We start from the raw sequence: 22041 nt of genomic DNA on the forward strand, positions 1-22041 counted from the left end.
GGAAATTAAATAAAAGATAATGGGAATATCTATTTTGTGTATAATTTAAGAACATAAGAACATAAGAAAGTTTACAAATGAGAGGAGGCCATTCAGCCCATCTTGCTCGTTTGGTTGTTAGTAGCTTATTGATCCCAGAATCTCATCAAGCAGCTTCTTGAAGGATCCCAGGGTGTCAGCTTCAACAACATTACTGGGGAGTTGGTTCCAGACCCTCACAATTCTCTGTGTAAAAAAGTGCCTCCTATTTTCTGTTCTGAATGCCCCTTTATCTAATCTTCATTTGTGACCCCTTGTTCTTTTTTCAGGTCAAAAAAGTCCCCTGGGTCGACAGTGTCAAAATATTAACCAGATTGTCATAGATTTACAATTGAAATATATTTAACAGGAGTTCAGCCATGTAAAACTAATTTAATATTTGTGTGTTTTTGAAAAATTTGAGTGCATTTTAATGCTCAGCCCATGCACATTGAAAAGCTGCAGTGTGTACCTGGTGGAGGGAGGTAGTATCCAGGAGGATGGGAAGGCTGCATGCTGTACTCATCGACAGGATACTGAGGGCAGCATGCTGGGGGTCTGCAGGGGTACGGCTGCACAAAGGGGTTAGCGGTCCCGGTGGGGGGCATGGAATGCAAGGACAAGGGCGGCTCCAGGTGACTAATGCTGAGGCTATAGCTGCCCACAGCAGGAGAGGGGGCATGTGGCTGGCTGGTGCAGTCCTGTCTCTGATAGCTCATATAGTGTTCAGAGGGCGGGCAGGAAGCCAGACTGTTGGGGTTAGCCCCGCTGGAGCCACATCCACTGCTGAAGCTGATGCTGGGCCAGGTTCCGGCATGCGTGTCTAAGCAGCTAGAGCACTCTCCCATGGGACTATGGAAGTGGCTCTGCTGCTGCTGCTGCTGGTAATTGCTGTGGAGATGCTGTGCCACGCTTTGCCGAAAGGGGTTGTAACAGGACTGTGCCCCTGCTACTCTGTGGTGGTCACCATCGGCCATGTGATGCTGAATGTTTATGGGCGACCTGCTCTGGGTGCTGGGGAAGGTCTCGGAGTATGTGTCAAGGACAGAGTCGCTGCTCACAGTCTCGTCGTTTTCTTCTGGGTAGTTCCCAGAGGAAGAGAGGCTGTGGCTGTCAAGTGGTGTCTTGTACCTGTTGATAGAAAATCGCAGTCAAGGAGTAGGAAGAACTTTTAAGGTGTCTGCATGACAATTACAGTAAATATCTAACAATACAATGAAATCACATATACTTTTGTTTGTATATAGATATACTAGTTGCAAATTATATTTAAAAGTGTTGAGGTCCCCAGTTCCTTTATTTATTTATTTATTTATTTACTTGTTTGTTTTATTTATTTTAACAAGGTACTGCAGTCATTTCTTGACTTAATGTGTCCTTTCATCTTTTGCATTTTTTGCACTGAAACCTTTGGAATTCCCCACAGCCTGAACTGAGGGAAACCTTGCTTCTTTCAAGTTGAAAAGAAGAATACACTTGCCAAACGTTGTATTATTCCAATGTTTTTAAATTAGATTTTTCTCCTAACCAGTATACAGCAAATATACAGTACTATAAATGCAAGACCAACACTTTTCTGTCCCGATTGAAAACTTGTTTAGAAGCTGTATCTATAGTTTGTGTAAAAACTATGATGCGTATCATTGATATGAGCAGAGGGTAAAACAATGTCCTAGTGAAATGGTTATTTTTTTTCCATGTGTAATTGAACGTCATTGAAAGAATCATATAATACAGCAGTGTACCAAATATGAAACCACTATAGTGTGTGCTCTGCATTATTGATTACCAACACACTGGCACAAACAGTCTCTGATACATTAGGCTGAGACACTGCGATGGCAGAGACTTTATACAATGATCATAACAAAAAGGCTAACTTTTTCTTGTATGATATCCACGATCAAATGTCTCGAGTATGAAGCCAATATCTCAAAGCATTATGTGTTTATTGTCCAGAAATAAATGTCATATAAACAGAATAAATAATTAGATTTTACCCAAGCTCCCCCCAGGAGGATGCTTCATTAAAATAGTTTGGAAAATCATTCTGCAAAACAATGAATGAGCATTTCTGGAGATATCAGTAGCTCTAACATCCAAATGTATGTAAGCCACGCCTGCTGTGGAACTTGATTGACATGTGAAACCTTGTGTTCAGACTAAACTCTGTGTCTCAGAAATGCAAAACAAACTTTATTTAAATACATTATCTATGCAGCTTGATTCAAGACAAACCCAACCTAATGTTAAAGTCGTTCACATTTTTTAATATAGCCAAAAAAAAAAAAGAAGCCATTACAGAACACCCTGCAAAGTTTACAAGAAACACATTATGCTACCTTTTCTGTGTCCTCTGTTGCCAGATCACACTCCCTCCTGCAACAGTGCTGGGTTTCTGTTCCCACAATACACCACTCATTCCAATCAGAGCACCAGAATTAACGCCAGAGGGAGCATAAACTGAATACACTGTTTAGAAGAAACACTCTGGCCAAAGTTCGCAAATAAAAGTGGGAAAAAGTAATAACCAAGATTATTTACCTATAATGTGTGAATAAAAAAATACAAGCAGGAACATATCGGAAACAAAATTCTGCGATATGGACAACACGGGATAGAGCAATAGTTAGTCATTTGTTTCTTGTAAACACAGCAGTGTGTGCTGTGACTCTTGTTACTACTGAAGAATCAGCTGGGGTCTAACGACTACACAAACAGATCTTGTATCAAATGCAAATATTTTTTTAACTGAAGATCGTCAGCTTGGACATGCTGTGCTCATATAATGAAGATCGTCAGCTTGGACATGCAGTGTCATATAATGAATACTGGATGTTTCTCTGGGTAGTGTGGACGGTCAGAACCCCAGCGTTTATTATGGCCTTGCAGCAGCCCAGAGGAGCTCCTGCCCTGCCAGTGACAGTTTAAATTTGAAGTGTTTCCTCATCAAAAGCTATTTTAAAATGCTGCCAAAAATCTCAGTTACTTTGAAGCCAACATGTTGATTAAATAATGGCAATTTCGAAAACCAGGAGCTGCACATCACATGCAAAATTTGATCTTTTGATTTGTATAATGCATATTACTTAAACAAAAAGTTGTATTAAAATCCACTACCAAATCGTAATACGTAAAAACTCTATATGGCGGAGCTGCCGTTTATGGAGGAGGGTATATTATGCCAACGCACTGGGGGGCGGTACCTGTAGAGGTTGTAGTGGTTCAGTTAAATATGTACTGAATACCTAGTGTACAAGACAGTGTAAGAGAAGTACTATGGTAGAATATGTTTGAAACATACAAAATATAAGCTAACACTGAAAATTTTAATTTCGAAAACTGAGCACCATCCACCCCTCCCCCTCCAGCTTGTGTTATCCAGAGACAGAACTTTAATTTCTTCATTTGCCATCTCGACAGCAAACCATTGTATAGTGTAAGCTGTATTGAAAGAAATGTCTCGAAACCCCTCTGCTATTTGGGATTGTTTTTGTTAAATGCCCAGATGACCAAAAAAAAAAGTTGAATGCAAACTGTGCAAGCAACTGTTGATGCATCATGGAGGCACAACCAATCTCTGGGATCACTAGACAAGCATAAATTCATATTATTATTATTATTATTATTATTATTATTATTTATTTATTTATTTATTTTTAGTCTGCGATGGACTGGCGTCCCGTCCAGGGTGTAGTCCCGCCTTGTACCCTATGTCTGCCAGGTTAGGCTCTGGCTCACCGCAACCCTCCATAGGATTAAGCGGTTACAGATAATGGATGGATGGATGGATTATTTTTAGTAGTAGTAAAATGTGACTATGACTGATAAGCTGCTTGGAACGGTGACTGTTAAATAAAGCTTTGTTTTGCTTGTCAGCTGCAGTTCTTTTAACTGGCTGCACTAAGGTGCTGCTGCAATGCAAACTTACTGTTTATATCACAAGCCGCATCTATTACATGTACATAAACAACATGTATCATGTGTAAACATGATTACTGTTCTAGATAACGTATTTTTAAACTACATGTGAATGTTTTGTACCATTTATATGGATTACCTGTAAAAAACATAATAGGATTCAATCAACTATAAACTCGTAGTTATGGTGACGTCACCAGTAAATTATGCAAATTAGTACCAAAGAAGGTTAGAACCTTCCTTTGGTAATGTGTTCCGAACTGAGTGAAATGAACCCTTTGTTACAGACCTAAAGGTTTAGGTTAGGGTATGCAGGCCAAGTGATTGGGTATACCTGCAAGTACTAGCACCAGCACCTTTCATCAGTAAACCTGAACACCCAGGCTAAGTATGAGGGACCGGGTTATCCCAGAATCAATCTGGTAAGTCTTCTCATAACTTTTTATTTATATTACCATATTAAAATTATTAAGGGATCTTAATATAAACCATCTACATGCAGCAAAGTTTCTGAAGAGCTCCCGAAAACACAGCCATTTTAGCACTGAGACTGCTGACGCTTTTTCATTGTACAAAAAATATGTTTTTCGGTTTCTGTTTGGTTTTATCTTTTGACAGTATCATTTGGTTTGGAACTTTATCCAAATGTCGGCTTCGGTTCAGTTTCAGTTTGGGAAAATCATAACCGTAACACTCTGAGACGTCTCCTGTATTCATAACATCCAGTGTAAATCCTAAACTTCACATGTGTTTGTTTAAACAGGATCTTTAAATAAGGGTTATCTTATTTTTAAAAAATGCAAATTTACATACAGGAAATCAAAACAAACCGAGACATTAACAGCAAACACAGAAATCATTGATGTGTCATTTTAAATCATAACAGTGAAAATAATCACATTTTATGAAAGGCATACCTTAAATTACGTTTTGTATTATTATTATTTATTAATCCTGAGAGTCACTTCATTACGTTCAAGCTCCTCCTCACCTTCCTCAGCTTCAATGGCAATGACAGAGACCCGGCGTTTATTTACAATATTTGCCAGCAGACCGGCCGCGTATTAGAGACAGGCGATTATTTGAAGTTTTATGGTACACACGTGGGCTAAAAACAAACAAAAACACTGAAAGCTCTCTGACTCAAGGACAGACGGTGCCTATTATTAGCTTTGAAGAATGTACTCAAGCCACACCTTCCAAAGGTGCAACAGTGTAAGAAAGATTGTACCAATGAACTATTTTGATTTATAAAGTCGCTTGCCAACAACACGCTTCTAACAGTATGCAAGATAAGGCAAGATCATAGCAGTATACAATGCATTACAATACAATGACGTTGTCCAAATAACGTGAAAGCAACTATGACAAATAAAAAACAAATCAAAATATCTCTCAATATGAATGTTGTTCTTTTTTCATTAAACTAGTCGGGACTATATCCATTTTCTGCTGAAAGCTACCCATACAATCATATAACAAGTACGTGAATCCAGCCTTCAGCTAAGGATTCGTACATGCAACTCCCATTGTGGTCATTTAACAGACAGGCCCTATCGCTTAAGTAACTGTACTGTAGACCATTTAGAATACAGACAACAAACGCAACAAAGTCGTATTAGGTTGTCAAAGAAATCTGTATAATTAGCATATCTGAAAATATTTGTTTACTGACTCTTACCAGAGAGTGAACTAAAAGTGCAGAGAACATGTCTGAGAAAAAGTCTGACTTGTACTAGTGATAGAGAGTCACTGTAGAGCATAACATTGGTTTGTTGTCTCTGAAATGTTACCTTTGTGTTGAAATCTGAGGCAGTGTCGGTAACATCATCATTGCAACACGATGCCCAGGTCAATCCAGTACAGTATTCAGATACCTGCAAAAAAAATAAATAAATAAATAAAATAATTCAACTGTCTGCTTTGGAAATTTTTATTTTTTTATTCTACATATGGTAGTAGAGACACCTATTAAAGCTTTCTGTGATAATATGAACAGGGAGTTATATTTCATCACATCTTAGTGTGCCAGTAAAGAAGGGTCTAATGTATTTAAGTTGTAAACAAAGATTTTGAATGATGTAAAGTTGCCATTTGTAACGACTGTCATTAATAAAGCTCACTATACATATATTGTTGAAAATGCAGTGCTGTTACTTAATGGCAGATTCATTATTTATGATTGGGGCTGTTTAACTTTCAAGCTCTAAAAAAACTCTCATCATCTTTTTTCCGCTGTACCTACATGTCTGGTTTGTGGTAAATTTCAGAGTTCTGTTACATGTGTTTTCTGAGAATACCACATTGGTTTTGATCTGACTCGACAAGGCCTACATCACTGTAAAGAGCAACACCAGCAGTCCTTCCAGGTGGAGAATGATGAAGAGAAGTTTCCAAAAGTCATGGTTTTAAGATTTGTATCTTTCTCCCCGTTTCTTTATTTGCATCACGGGGGAGGGGGCCTGAATTTATCTCAGCCACTGAGGCACTACAGTATGTGTTCAAACCCAGTGGTCTATATTAGTGGCCAATCTAAATAACTTTCATCATTCTGGTGTTTTCCCCCTTTTCAGATGTATTGACCTCTTCACTGCTAAACCTACTTTTGATATACATTTTAATTGTATCACTAAAGTTAAAATATAATTAGGTATGGCAAACCATATATTGTGTTGTTTCATATAGTATGAGTTTTAAAATGAATGCACTACAACTTACACCCACATGGTCACATGTAGGGGTGTGCCAACACATCCATACACACGATACACCGCAATAGTTTTTTGACGATACGATTATCAATACAGGTACCCATATCGTGCTTTTTTTTTGCGCATTAATTCACGTCAACACTGCTAATATTATTTATTCATATGTATCTTAGCAGCCTCACATACCAAGGGTGTTGTTACGTCAAGCCCACGGGAAGCTGAGTGGAGGCGGGTTATTAATGTTCTTAATCATCTCATCAAGCTATGGAGGGTGACGGCGAAATGCGACCTGCTCCGGCCTGTTTAAAATCTACATTGTGGCTTAATTTTGGTTTTAGCTGCGTCAAGGAGTCACTTCAAGTTCTGGATAAGACTCGAGCTGTGTGTAAAATATTCAAGGGTCGAATCAAGTATTCAGGGAACACAACTAATCTGAGTTTTCACTTAAAACGATACCATCAGATTGACGGCACACCATCATCATCGCAGTTACAGATGGCAACGGCAAAGATAAGTATGACCACTTGTTATGCATAACCTACACTAGAAAACTTTAGTCATTTAAAATGATCTGCAACATCAGCATGAGCTAAAAATATAACCCACTCCATAGTGCATTTTATTTGCAAGGATTTGCATCCCTACGGTACTGTGGAAAACAAAGGGAGCCAAGATACACTGTTCCTACCTGCCGTTATATTACTGAAACCGCTGTTCCTGGTTTATACCAGCATGCCAAACGACAGGTCATGCAAGACTTTATCAAGGTGCTGAAAACAATGAAGATTGCCACAACTGCGATGTGTGAAGAGAAAATCCCCCGTGTCAATTGTGGCACCGCTCCATGCCCAGCTCCTACAGAACGCACATAGCTGCGATGATGACTCGCCGATTGATAAAGAGATTAAAGCCACTAGCACAAGACCTAAAGAAGACGTATCTAAACGTGGAACACACTCTGCATGTTGCTTCAGCCCTTGATCCTCGCTTCAAATCTTTACCTTTCCTCACAGAACCTGAGAACGTAAACATCTATGCAAAAGTGACCACTGAAGCGGCAGAACTGTGGGAGTCTCAGGTAGGCTAACGTCACTCAGAGCTTACATGTAAATATTTTTGTACACAGTAGTACTGTACTATGTAACTTAATCTAAAATGTTTTAAAAAATGCAATACAAATTGGTAAAATATCATACATAGAAAAGTATTAGTAAATATTCAAAATATTTTTTAGTTTGTATATTTTATTTAGTATTGTTTTATCCACTGAGCTTATTTTTGCCATGTATGTCTCTGCATACCTTTTAAAGATTAAACAAATAAAACACTTTATATATGTATAGTTTTAAAGTTATAATTAGTTATATTCAGTGTAATGTATTTTTTGGACAAATGCTGCTTTATTCTTTAAATATTATTATTTATTTGTTATATGCCCAAACTTATTAACAAAAAATAAAGAATAATAAAGTTGCCTGAAAGCAACATTTGGAAAATGTGGTTAATAGATTGATAATTATGAAACTATTCTGTATTTAATATTGTAATCAAATAAATTATTTAAATACCTAATGAGTGCCCAATGATTTACTGTGTTAGTTTTTTGTTGATTTTAATGTTTGCATTTCAGCAGCAAGTGACTGTGTGTGGCACTGAGCCTGAGCTCAGCCAGCCTGGAGATGCCCACTTTGCCAAGCAAGAAGAGCCTGCCCTGGGCTTACCTGTAAACCCACACAAACCTGATCCTGATGAAGAGCCCTGCCCTGCTCCCAGTGCAAAAAAAAAAAAAACTACACAAGATTTTGTTTCTGCTTCTTGTGCACTTGCAGATTTGTTGGCGACACATTCAGTGTTGAAGTATCCGGCAGACCAAAATCTTCTTTTGCAAAAGCAAAGACTGAGGTCCTAAAATATAAAGAGGCAGCGCCTTTACCTTTGAATGAAAATCGTCTTGGTTGGTGGAAGGCACACAAGGTGGAATAGCCATTGTTAGCCAAGTTAGCAAAGTATTACCTGTGCATCCCAGGAACAAGTGTCTCTGCTGGAAGAGTGTTCTCCACTGCTGGAGATGTGGTAACAGCACAGAGAAGTGCACTCAAACCAAAACATGTAGATCACTTAGTGTTCCTCAAGAAAAAACTCAATATATAACAGAATTATATTTGTTTTAAGAAGAATCTGCATTTATAGAACTGACTTTTTATTTTTCTATTTTTTTTTTGTCATGTTCAGATCTTTAAGAAAAACTTTTGTTTTCAAGAACTGTGCAAAATGTTATTTTAGTTCAATTTATTATGATTTACAGTATTTGTATTCTTTTTAGAGAAATATATTTTAGAAAATATATAAAAATATACAGTATTTAAAATATACAGTAAAAGCAGGCTGTGATGCTTATTTGACCATTGTTATTATTGTTAACACGTGCACAAGCAAATGGGACAATAGTTGTGTGATTATTATAGATTTTTTTATGTTTCATGCTTAATTTACTGTATCGTATCGTGACCCTTGTATCGTGATACGTATCATATTGTGAAGACACTGCCGATACCCAGCCGTAGTCACATGATCAAAGATGGCCACCATTTATGACTAAAATCAATTTATACTGTTATCTATTTTTATGATCTGTGTTTTAGTTCTCTTAAAGGCCTAGAATTTATACTGCATTTATTGGTAAATATGACTGTTTTAGAAACTCTTTTCACTTTAGTCTGTTGAAAATGCCTGAAAAACTATTTTTTCTGCACTACTGTAACAGAATATGAAAATAGGTGCTACTCCTACTTACTCAAACCATGCAATAAATAGGAAACTATCATTCTGATCAAATAACTAGGCGCTCAGTGCAAATAAACACACACAGGTGCAACTCTAGTCAAACTACTTCGGTTGGGTTGCTCTCTGAACAGTGTCATAATTTCCACTTTCAACTATTGCAATCATCTGCTTTTTGGTAGGTGCTCAATTTCTGTCACAACTTATACTTTCGTTTAGTAAGAGAAGGCATGATTACTTTTTTTCCAGGACTGCTTCAGAGACATATATACAGGACAAACTGTAATATGCAGTCTGTGGAGTGACATCACTTATGAGATCATGCATCCATCTTGGGGGAAAAAACTGAATGGAGCAGGTCCGAGCAGCTAATTTGAAAGTCCATTGTAGTGTATTGTTTTAATAGTACAAACATTTTTGTAGCACCTGAGGTTTTTGAGACAGACCCAATGTGTACAGCATCAAAACTCATAAAACACAGCCAAAAAATACTTATTAACATTAAATTACATCAAATAAAGATACAGACAAATGAGGACCGCAAAAATAGTAGTGTAAATAGTAGTGTGTCAATCTTTTGATCTCCCACTGTTTAAATTACCCTCCACTAATGACCTACAGTAAATATACAAGTTTGGATATTTGGGATATTCAGCTACAACTTAGAGTTTTCTAGATAGGTGAACAAAAACAAAGCATCCCCGAATGGCTTGTTGCACCACTGTTATGTCCAGAGGCCAAATCAATATGGGAGTAAAATTGTTATTTTTAACTGGGAAAATCAAAGAATACAACTGTGCACCAAACAATAACTCAAATTGTGTACTGTCTTTTATACCTTCTTTTGGTAAGTGTAATGTATTCAGCTTGTAACCACTTTCTCTTTCAAAGCCCACATTACATCAGTCGCTATACAGTAGCTTTGGTTTCGCACGTGGGATTCACTAGCCACATGTTGCAGTAATGAAGTTGTGCACAGTTAGCACACTGTGAAATCGAAATATAATCTTCACGTGAAGATCACAGTAAATGAATGGATGGTAAAACTTTTGAAGTCTGTTAAAAATGTTTTACTACTGATCACAGACCCCAATTAATAATAATCAGGGACTACTGTACTTTAAATTGTGCCCGATTTTACACTTCATGCATTTGCTATAGAATAGGCAATTTTCCTGCAAGTTGCAGTGATAAAGAGAGAATTGATGCTGTAAATCTCCCTCCTGACCAGAAAGGGTGCTGTGTAAGGTTGGTAGTACACTTCCCCATAGACAGGTAGACTCAACAGTGGGAGGAAACAGGAAGTCGGCCATCTTAGAGAAAGCACGTAGCTGCATGTACTCAAAACGATTCCCATGCGATCAGCTGCGGGCCAGGCAGCGATTGGTTACCCCATGGAGGAGTTGGGTAGTACAAAGGGGACGCAGCTGCGTGAGTATGGCCCTTGCGCTGAAATGTAACATACGGCCGGAGCCCTGCATGTTTGTTTTGTTTGTTACGTGTTTGTGTTTGTGTCTCGCAGAAAAGGAGGACGGAGCCAGCCCGAGCTACTGAGCACTAACCTCACCTCATGACCCCAGCACTCACCACCACCCCGCTCATTGGAGAGCACACTTTCGTGCATGGGATTGTGATAAATTCCTGTTTTTGTTATTGTTTTGTTTTGGGCCTGCAAGTCAGCCGTGTTCCCGCCGATACCAATGCTGGTAGAAGGGCAGTCCTTTTCTTATCAATAAAAACACAGACGTTTTTGGGAGTCTGGACATTCACTTTGTTTACAACACCACTCACACTTGTCACAGTTACCCACAGTGTAAAATACAGTATAGGCCACTGTCTGAAAGGGAGTTGTAAAGAACTTATTGTTAATTCTTCTTTTACAATACACATGTCTGAACTAGAACTACTGACTCACCAAGTTGTGCACCTATTATGAAGCCAGTACGTAGAAATGTCAGGTCTTTATCCTTAAAAAGGCACATGTGTTGTGTTTGGCTTTGACTGTAATGATTGCTGGCTTTAGTGTCTTGTATGACCCACACCAAACAAAGTTAAAGTCAGATTTTCAAACTCATACAAGACCCCTTAATGGTGATGCTTATCTAGAAAGTCTGGCAGCCCAGAGTAATAAACTAAAAATATACCTACAGTATAATTCCCCTTTACAAGTTTTCCTCTTTAGTACTGAAAAAAAATCTGAAAACATTTTTTAACCAGCACGACATTACAAATTCCAAAAGCTGTTAAACATTTGGCCCTAGTGGTTTCGAATGAGGTTTGTGTGGGAAACGATTGTGTGTAATGGAATGGATTTCCTGGAATGAGACTTTAAAAGACCAGTTTGTATCACACCTTATTCACGATAGGCTGCATGACAAATCTTCCACTACACTACTTATATAATGTCATTCAATATATAATATGTCACTGGAAACTTGCAAATCTTATCCGGTGACAATTAGTTTTGAAAATTACAAACTCAACACTTTTTTTCTCTTTTTATTCTTAGTCACATCCTGTTGACATGAATTTAAGGAGGTTTACTTTATTTTGAGAGGGTTTGTATGAGGCACTAGAGTGAGAATTTATCACAGTGAAAAGCCAAACGAAACACAAGGGATTTTTTAGGTTGCTCATCTACTTCACTAGACAAGTAACCTAACTATTAAGAAGTACCAGTGTTCCAGTGTCTTACATCCCCTGCCAAGACTGGAAATTTAAATTTAAAGCCATAATTATTAGAAAAGTCAGTAACTATGACCATGATAGGAAAAGTGGATCTCTAGCTATAATCTAAATCCACAGACTGGTGTCCATCCACCTCCACTATATATCCCCAGAAGTGACCACACATTTTTAACTCGATTTAATACTGCTCAATAAGAGATGATATTACAGTGAAGTCAGTGGAGGAAAAAATCCTGACACTGGCATTGGCAGAATAAAACTTCAGATTTTTTTTTCAATGTAGCTAGCTAATGGATTTCAGACCAAAAAGCCAATAGGAACACATTGGCTACAGAAGCTGGCTGCAGTGAAATCCACAAAAAATACGTCTGTCAATTTTTTTCTTACAATACTGTATGATTTCCATTACATGACAGTAGATGTTAAAACTTCATGCTGATTTGAACTCGGCTCTCGCCAAGATAAGCACCAACTAAGATGTAGCTTTACAGTAAACTAATGTGATCCATCTGCATCTCCATCCATTTGCGTTTCTTTCCATCTGATGATGTAGATATCCTTCTGCCTGGTGTTGATGGCTGCAGTGTAATGCTGGCTCCAGGGATCAGCTTATTTTGCCTCCCCAGCGCATCAGCACACACAACGGCTAGGATGCTGGCTCCGGGGATCAACCACAGTGTGGTCTCCCCAGGGCATCAGCATGACAACCGTCTGGATTGAGCTAAGTAGGGTACATCTCTGGGGTCTTCAAGTGGGCACCTTCCATCCTTATGTAATACTGGTTACTCGCACACATTTTAGACACAACATAATTTGTTAAACAACATTCATGATCTTTCAGTTGAATGTATATTGTGAATGGTATGCTTACTGTTATTTGCATATCATCTTAAATTAAGATGAAAAGCCTTTTAAGTGATTAGATCAAATTTGCTATTGTCTTTTGTATGTCTTTTGCCCACGACACCTCAAGAGGGCTCGACAGTGATTCTGGCGTCCTAGCATCACCCCCCTCTGTCCCCCACCCAACTCAGCCCAGCTTTCTTACCTGTACATTAGCGTTGCTTTCTTTCTATTGAACAACACATTTCATGTATATGCTAATGTTCAAATACTTTTATTTCATATTCTTTTTAATTCCCAAAGTGATATCAAGTAGGGTGGAAATCATTTGTGTGATAGATATTGAGCAGAGTGTGATAATAAGTAAAGGGATTTTTTTTATCAGACGCTTAGCAGATTGTTCATTATTTAATTAACCATGCTGAAACTGAATGAACTGGAAGGGCAAGGTTGTATACCCCTGGTTTTGATCTGAAACAGTGTGAAGTTACAAAACAAGTCCCTACTGTAATTCGGTGTACTGGTGTGACCACTAATAGCTTGTCACTGCAATGTTTTTTGCCAGTCGCCTTGGTTATCAAAACCAGCTGCTTTCTGAAACATTCAGCGGTAACCAAATGCATCGACAGTGGTTTTATATCAACCATGACATGTGCCAAAAATAAACACTGTACGTGGTTGAAACTCCTTATAACTTAGGTAATTAAATAATTAGTTGCAGCCTTTTCTTAACCAGCGTATTACATCATATTATACGAGGGTTGTTTATTTTGCCTTGCATATAATCTTTACATGTTAAGGGATTAAACAGTTATTGTGTTCCAGTATGAAATACTATAATTACCTAAAACAAATTATAATCAAAAGAAATATAAAATAATATCCCTTTGATAACCATGCTTTTTGACTCAGGACCATAAAACTTATGCTTGGAACACATGAAACTTTGATACAAGTTGTTGTTGTCTTCCTTAAATTCAATCACACAATACTGTACAATGAGATACAACACTACAGTACACCTAAGTCTGATATTAACTGCTATATACACCATGGAGTCATGCCCTCTTAAGAGTCAGGGCTTACTTAATCAAACCCTTAATTAAACTCATAATGTGCTTAATTAGACCTTTTTAATTGTTCTCAGTTCCTAAAATTGCCGATTTCAAGTTACTTATAAAATGATATTGTTAACTTGAAATCTCTGTTTAAAAGCTGAAAGCAAATGTTTTAATTAAGATAATGAATAGTTCAATTAAGGGTTCAATTAAATAATTGAGAACTCAGTTGAAATAAAAACCAGCAGACACAGGGGTCCCCCAGTACCAGGATTAAACAATAACAATGGATTGCGCTGCTAGCAGACTAGATCACTTGCACGCGCTGGGTGAAAAGAAATCTTGGAACCACATGACAGCTGTGTTCCAACATTTAACCAATCAGAGAGCTGAAGGGGTGGGTTTTCCGTTTTAAAAAGATAAACAATTCATTTTGATGCAAAATTTGTGACAATGAATGTAGAAATTACCAAACCGAAATTGATGATGAAACAAAAGGCTTTTTTACAGCAAGAAATTGGGTGGTATGATGTGCAAGCTCTGCCACAAACACAAAAGATCACGGTGTAGCCTGTGTACGAATTATGTTGGATTATTATTCATTATTCAATTTCTTATTATTATTCTAATTCTTTGTCTTATTATATATTTAAGGTACGGCAATTACATGTTTTATTAAAAGTGCTCCCAACTATAATGCTCTGCCACCCAGCTATACAGAATGCCAGGGGAGAACCCTGTTCTATATTTTCTCATCCAGGTCTAGCTCAACCGTGACCCATATCCATGCAGAATAGAATCTCATAACACATGCCCCTGCATAAAATGTGGTCCACAAATAGCACATTTTTAGTGAATTCACCCGTAGTTTAGTCTGACTGATCATGAACATGAGTTCAGCCAGTGAGGCACTGAGACTGGGCTGGAAATTCATAATGCTCTTTTTGGACTACCCCCAGACACTGTAATGTTCTTGTACTGACCTGGGGAAAATACCGCATCTCTTTTCAAAGAATAAGCATAAAAACAAAATATACAATATTGAAACTCTACTTACACCAGCTGCATTGCCTGGTTTCACCGGCACCCACACAGAAGAGACTAGGAATAACCCACTGATAGATTAGCTACCATCCTCCACACCCATGAATGTACTTTTCATCCTCAATACCAAAACATATATGTAAGTGTGTGTGTGTAAATGTATGGCATTTAAAACAAAAAAATCTTCTTTTCAATCTCAGTTCCATCATAACATTTTTTTTTTAATGAGCTTCTGTGTGTAGCCTAATTTACAAAGCAATACACTATAAATGCTCTTTTACACTGACAAAATGTCACTGCATTGCTTTCTAAAAGCTGAATTTAATCTTATCGGGTATCTTGACTTGAGGAAACAGAGATTAATATCAGAACAGACCTGCTTCCGAGTCTCTCATAGCTTAAACTTGCCTTAGTAAAAGTATGTCATGTTAGGCAAGTTTAAAGAATGCATTGCTTTTAACAGGGCTATAATTGTCCCAGTGCAAATAAGCCAAAACACACCACAAAAGGTGAACTCTGTGTTTTGAGGTCATGCTATTCTACAAAAAAAGATATTTAATTTAGTTAATCATGTAAGTTGTACTGAACCCAACAAGACATTAATCACTAATAAAATAATTCAAATTAGATTTGTTCACAGCATTGTGAAAGTGTGTTTCCCTGCTTGAAACCCTTTCTCTCCTGACCTGTCCAGTTCACCGGGCATAGAAAATCCATTAACAGCTTCAAAAACAGACCAAACCCAGTTATTTTAAATTCAAATGTCTACAATTCCTAAATTGATCCTCACATTGACTCTAGCACAAATACAGACAGCTATATTACAGTCTTTCAATTTGCACTTCCTGTGTTTTACCTCTTGACTGCTATATAGATATGTACATTTTAATGAATATTCTTACAGAGCTGACACATACTTTCACCATCATCTTCCTGACACTTATTCTCAGCATAAGAATTTCCCTAATGCCACTTAATCTAAAGCCAAACACCAAACCTCCGTCATTAGATTTCTTACTGTTAATCGCTAAGCTTAGGGGTGTGTCACTTGTATGTTCCTGGTAATTACCTTTAAGACATTTTAGGTTTCCACACTTAGCTGTTTTTGACTTCCAATCGGTTTTTGGGATCATTTGCAAACAAGAAATTACTGGAGTTTATAATTTAGGAAGAGGGGCAGCGTTTTTGTTTCTAGATCTAGTGTACTGACCTTAATTTGCATTAGTTTCCAGAAAGTTCTCTTGGTTTTTTGCCTTATTGTTGATGGTGTCAGTAGCTGCATGCCAACCTTTGCATAGCCGTGTTTTAACATAATCTTCAGGTTTGAACAATGCCAGTGGCGAGCCAACTAATCTGATGAACTGGAGCTACAAGCACTAGTTTTTTGGCATTTCGCCGTTTGGGTTGTGAAAAAAAACAAGTACTTTTCTTACTCATAGATGTCACATCCTAAGACATATAATTACAGAACACCTTTGTCATTCGCTTCATGGAACAGGAAAGCTTATATAATTTTTGTATTACAGATTATTCAATTTCGAATACTTCGTTGCAAAAAGCAATATGAAAGATGGGAAAACAAGCCTGAATCAGTTTTTGTATTTTAAACTCAGAAATTGGAAAATGAAAAACGGGTCGATTTGTGTTTTTATGATAAACCGAAATAGAAAAACGAGTCGTTTTCTGGTTTTCCGATTTCCGATTTAGTATGCAAAAACGATTGGCCGGAATGTACACGGACCGGTAAATTAGAGTTCTTTTTGAATTAATTTAAAAGTATTAAAATGCTTAAACAATACGTTGTGTCTTGGAGTGGTTAATGGGTCTGTTCACACGATTTATATTTGTTGCAATACACAATAGATTATAGGATTAGCAATTTTCTAAATGATTCATTTACACGTGCCCATCCCTGGTGCTCTTACTGCTGTGCAGTCGCTAAATATTGAGTGTTCTGGAAACGTGTTTGTTAGGGTTCAGCATAGTAAGCTACTGACTTTTGGGGAAAACTAATTTTATTTGCTTCTTCGACATTTCAGTAGTTTATGGGGCATTGCATTCTCTTTTACTTTAAGACTACACTATGATTACATTACCACATGACTGCACATAGCTGGAATGTAGTAATTAATGAACTGCCTTAATCAGTTTTTTTAAGTAAGGCAAACTCTAAAACCTTCTCATGTGTAATTATGTTAACAGGGAATACAATGAGTACACAGTTGCTTTAATTGATCACACACACAAAACATTTGTTTATTTTTATAAGACATAAATACTAGGTTCATATTTTTGTATAGAAACACTGATCCTTAACTTGGTAGTCTACAAACTAAAAAGTGCACTTTTGCATATTTCACTGCACATGCAGCCAAAGGTAAGTCAGAAATAATTAGGGCATACAGTAAACCAGTTGAATACATCCAACATGAAAGCCAAATAAATCCTAGTGAAACAATATATAAAGCATTTTGAATCCTGCATTTTCGGTAAGAGTATTGCTGCTGCTCATGTTCAACGGAGATGTGTAATTTATAAACATTTACATGAAATCTTTCTATGTCCTGGAATAAACACTGTGTATTCTGATTCTGAAGATAATTAAAAGGGCAATTTAAATTCTGCATCATCCCAAACACAGCAGCCCCCAGACCTTTGATGATGTAAGTCTTATATTCAGTTCACCTAAGACCATGAATGAAGTGGGTTATATAACTCTCCCAGAGAGATGAAACCAATTGTTTCCAGTAAGTAGGTCAAGTGCACAACTAACTACATCTTTATAAGTGTTATCTTCTATTAGATCAGCACACTGTGAAAACCCGTTCACGACACTGCCTAAGTGTGAGTTTATGAGATGGTTATCAGTGACAACACTGGAATCTTTTTCACATCAGACAGACTAATCAGCAAGTACAAGAAAAACAACAAAGTCAACATCTCTGTGAAAGCATGTATAGTGACATGTACAAGTATGATGTATATATTTCACACTGTTAAGTCTGCATGCTGCCATTAAAGGGGATTAACTGTAATCTGAACTGTATTGAAGTATTTCTATGGACAAATGAATCCAATTTAACAACTGTGTCAAATATTGAAGCAGGTTATATATTTTTAGTCTACTGGTTATTTAAAGTTTGCAACAACAATACTACTACACTACTATGACTAATAATAATAATGAGCTTGTTATCTGAATGTTGGATAGGAAGTGGTATCCCACAGACATTGTTTAATTTACTTCAAAATAAATTAAATGTTTGTTTTGTAAAAGAAACAAAAAATGAAAATAACCATGTACAGCATTTACATTGATAAAAAATATATTGATAAAGAATATTAAACAGCTGTCTACAAAGTATTTGTTTAGCTTTGTAGCCTATGGAGCTATTTTTTTTTTATTATTATTTTTAAGTTCTAGTTATTTACTGCTTCAGACACAAATTACATAAAATGGTAACACATGTTTCAACATGTTTCAACAGCTCTACAGTGTTACAAGATGACGAATGTAGCAACATTCGCTGCCACACATAAACTCGGCTTCTCTGCGCTAATTCTTTCCCATATGATTTGTTAAAAGCTTCAATGTTCCTCTGTAGAAGCTGGCGGCACAGCTAGCGAAATGTTAGGATTGTTGTCTAACAGTTCTGGTGTCATTTTGGAAGAACAATGAGAATCAAGGTATACAGTGCCTTGCATAAGTATTCACCCCCCTTGGACTTTTCCACATTTTGTAGTGTTACGACCTGGAATTAAAATGGATTTAATTGGGATTTTTACCATTTGATTTACACAACATACTTAACACTTTGAAGGTGCAAAATATTTTGTATTGTGACACAAAAGTTAATTAAACAAAAAAAAAAGACATTTGTTGGTTTCATAAGTATTCACCCCCTTGAGCCAATACTTGGTAGAAGCACCTTTGGCAGTAATTACAGCTGTGAGTCTTTTTGGGTAAGTCTCTACCAGCTTTGCACATCTGGAACCTGCAATTTTTGCCCATTCTTCTTGTCAAAATTGCTCAAGCTCTGTCAAGTTGGATGGGGACCATTGGTGAACAGCAATTTTCAAGTCTTGCCACAGATTCTCAATCGGATTGAGGTCTGGGCTTTGACTGAGCCATTCTAAGACATTCAGGTTCTTGTTTTTAAACCACTCCAGTGTAGCTTTGGCTGTGTATTTAGGGTCATTGTCCTGCTGGAAGGTAAACCCCCGCCCCAGTCCCAGGTCTCTTGCAGACTGAAACAGGTTTTCCTCTAGAATTTCCCTGTATTTGGCTCCATCCATCTTGCCCTCAATCCTGACCAGTTTCCCAGTCCCTGCCAATGAAAAGCATCCCCATAACATGATGCTGCCACCACCATGCTTCACCGTGGGGATGGTGTTCTCAGGGTGATGAGCAGTGTTGGCTTTGTGCCACACATAGCGTTTTGCGCTAAGGCCAAAAAGTTCAATTTTGGTCTCATCAGACCAGAGAACCTTTTTCCACATGTTTGCTGTGTCTCCCACATGCCTTTTGGCAAAATCCAAACGGGATTTGATATGGGTTTTTTTCAGCAATGACTTTCTTCTCGCCACTCTTCCATAAAGCTCAGTTTTGTGGAGCGTCCGGGTTATAGTTGTCCCATGGACGGTTTCTCCCAGGGCAGCAGTGTGGAGTAGTGGTTAGGGCTCTGGACTCTTGACCGGAGGGTTGTGGGTTCAATCCCCAGTGGGGGACACTGCTGTTGTACCCTTGAGCAAGGTACTTTACCTACATTGCTCCAGTAAAAACCCAACTGTATAAATGGGTAATTGTATGTAAAAATAAATAAATAATGTGATATCTTGTAACAATTGTAAGTCGCCCTGGATAAGGGCGTCTGCTAAGAAATAAATAATAATAATAATAATCTCAGCTGTGGATCTCTCCAGATCCTTCAGAGTTACCATTGGCCTCTTGGTTGCTTCTCTGACTAATGCCCTCCTTACCTGGTCACTGAGTTTTGGTGGACGGCCTTCTCTAGGCAGTCGCGGTTGTGCCATAATCTTTCCATTTTTTAATAATGGATTTAACGGTGCTCCGGGGGATGTTCAAAGTTTGGGATATTTTTTTATAACCCAACCCTGATTGGTGCTTCTCCAGACTTGTTTTGATAGCACCTTGGTCTTCATGATGCTGTTTGTTTAGATATGCTCTCTAACAAACTCCATTCTGGGGCTTTCCAGAAACAGGTGTATTTAATCTGAGATCATGTGACACTTTAATTGCACACAGATGGACTCCATTCAACTAATTATATGACTTCTGAAGGCAATTGCTTGCACCAGAGCTTATTTAGGGGTGTCACAGCAAAGGGGGTGAATACTTATGCAAACAAGACTTTTCAGTTTTTTATTTGCAAATAATTTTGAAAAATATGTAGATTTTTTCCCACTTCGACATTATGGACTATTTTGTGTAGATCAGTGACAAAAAATCTCAATTAAATCAATTTTAATTCCAGGTTGAAACACTACAAAATGTGGAAAAGTCCAAGGGGGGTGAATACTTATGCAAGGCACTGTATATATACAGTATATATATATATATATATATATATATATATATATATATCAGACTTGTAGTCGAGTCCTTAAACCTCGAGTCCAAGTCCGTGTCCGAGTCACTATCATTCAAGTCCGAGTCACGAGTCCTTGACTTCGAGTCTAGAGTCCGAGTCCTTGAAACAAACTCAAACCAATTTTCATTAAACTAGTGGTAGTACTGGGGGAACAGTTTACCTAACGGACCTTGTCTGATATCCCTAAGGAAAAATGCAATAAAAAAGTAATAAAAAAAAATCATAATAAACATGATGACACCCAGATCTACCTAAAACTAGACCCTGGATGTCCCTCTACCATGGTCCAGCTCTCAGCTTGCATCCAAGACATTAAGGCCTGGATGTCTGACAATTTTCTTCAGCTCAACACTAACAAATCTGAATTTCTTCTAGTAGGATCGAAAACTCAACTCAAGAATCTCAATATTGCTGCCTTGAACCTCAGAACTGTCTGCTGCTGCCTTCCCCCACTGTACGAAGCCTTGGTGTACTTTTGGAAAGTAACCTCTCCTTTGATGCCCAAATCTCCTCTATATTCAAATTCTCCTTCTACCACCTCCGAAACATCTCAAAGGTCCGTCCTTACCTTTCCCTCCCGGATGCAGAGATACTCTGTTATGCATTCATCTCCTCTCGACTACTGCAGCTCTCTCTATGGTGGTCTTCCGTCACACACCATAAACAGATTGCAGCTGGTTCAAAATGCTGCTGGAGACAGCAGAGGGGCTTCTCCCTCTGATGGGACTGGAGATGGCGGGCCCCCTCCCATATCTGCAGCCAGGTAGTTGAGCACCAGTTGGACGCTGGGTGGTGTTGCTGTTCCCTGGCCTCCCAGTGCTCCCCATCTCGGGCCCACAACAGGTTAATTGCCCCCGGGAGGTCCCTCACCATCCGCCCCTCAGGGTCAGCCAGTCCCATATCTCCCTCAATGGTGGCCCTTAAGCTAGCGGGGCTTCTCCCTCTTGCGCTGGAGCTGGCACCTGCTTCTTCGCCTTCCTCCAGGAACCCCCACTCCTTCCCTTTTTCCTTTTCTGTGCTGGTCCCGGGACCTTCAGGCAGAGCCACTCCACTGCGGTCTCAACCTCACCCCGATTGAAGGCCTGCACAAAAAGGGGGTCTTCGTAGGGGCACACATCCAGAAGGTGCCCATACTCCAGGCAGGCGAGGCACCACGGAGCCCCTGTGGCTTCCAGCTGTTGCTGATGGTCATGCCACTGCTCCATCCACTCTCCCTTTTTCATTGTCTCCATTTTAATTAATTAATTTATTTTCCCAAACAAAATAAACACTCCTCTTGAGAAAAAGAAATAAAATGACCCCAACAGTGAAAAAGGATGGCTGCAGGGGTGACGTCAGACCAGAAAAAGAAACCACAACAAACAG

At 38.2% G+C, this 22041-nt stretch overlaps 1 protein-coding gene and 1 long non-coding RNA gene across 3 annotated transcripts in view; one reads left to right on the forward strand and one right to left on the reverse strand.

Moving 5' to 3' along the window:
• LOC117406040 (E3 ubiquitin ligase TRAF3IP2-like) overlaps nucleotides 1-22041 on the reverse strand; it is a 42683-nt gene that overhangs the window by 15926 nt on the left and 4716 nt on the right. For both annotated transcript variants that reach the window (XR_009329520.1, XM_034009727.3), the window contains exons 2-3: nucleotides 5733-5816; nucleotides 491-1149 (exon numbers count right to left, since the gene is read on the reverse strand). Coding sequence is in view for 1 of the 2 variants with exons in the window: in XM_034009727.3 (XP_033865618.1) it covers nucleotides 491-1149; nucleotides 5733-5773 (700 nt within the window). In the remaining variant the exon portion in view is untranslated. The remainder of the gene's footprint in view (nucleotides 1-490; nucleotides 1150-5732; nucleotides 5817-22041) is intronic.
• LOC131737934 (uncharacterized) lies at nucleotides 4114-8737 on the forward strand. The gene is made up of 3 exons (XR_009329521.1): nucleotides 4114-4361; nucleotides 7664-7728; nucleotides 8284-8737. It is a non-coding gene; the product is annotated as an uncharacterized LOC131737934 (long non-coding RNA).

This window comes from Acipenser ruthenus, chromosome 9 (assembly GCF_902713425.1).
Source record: "Acipenser ruthenus chromosome 9, fAciRut3.2 maternal haplotype, whole genome shotgun sequence".
NCBI classification, from domain to species: Eukaryota; Metazoa; Chordata; class Actinopteri; order Acipenseriformes; family Acipenseridae; genus Acipenser; species Acipenser ruthenus.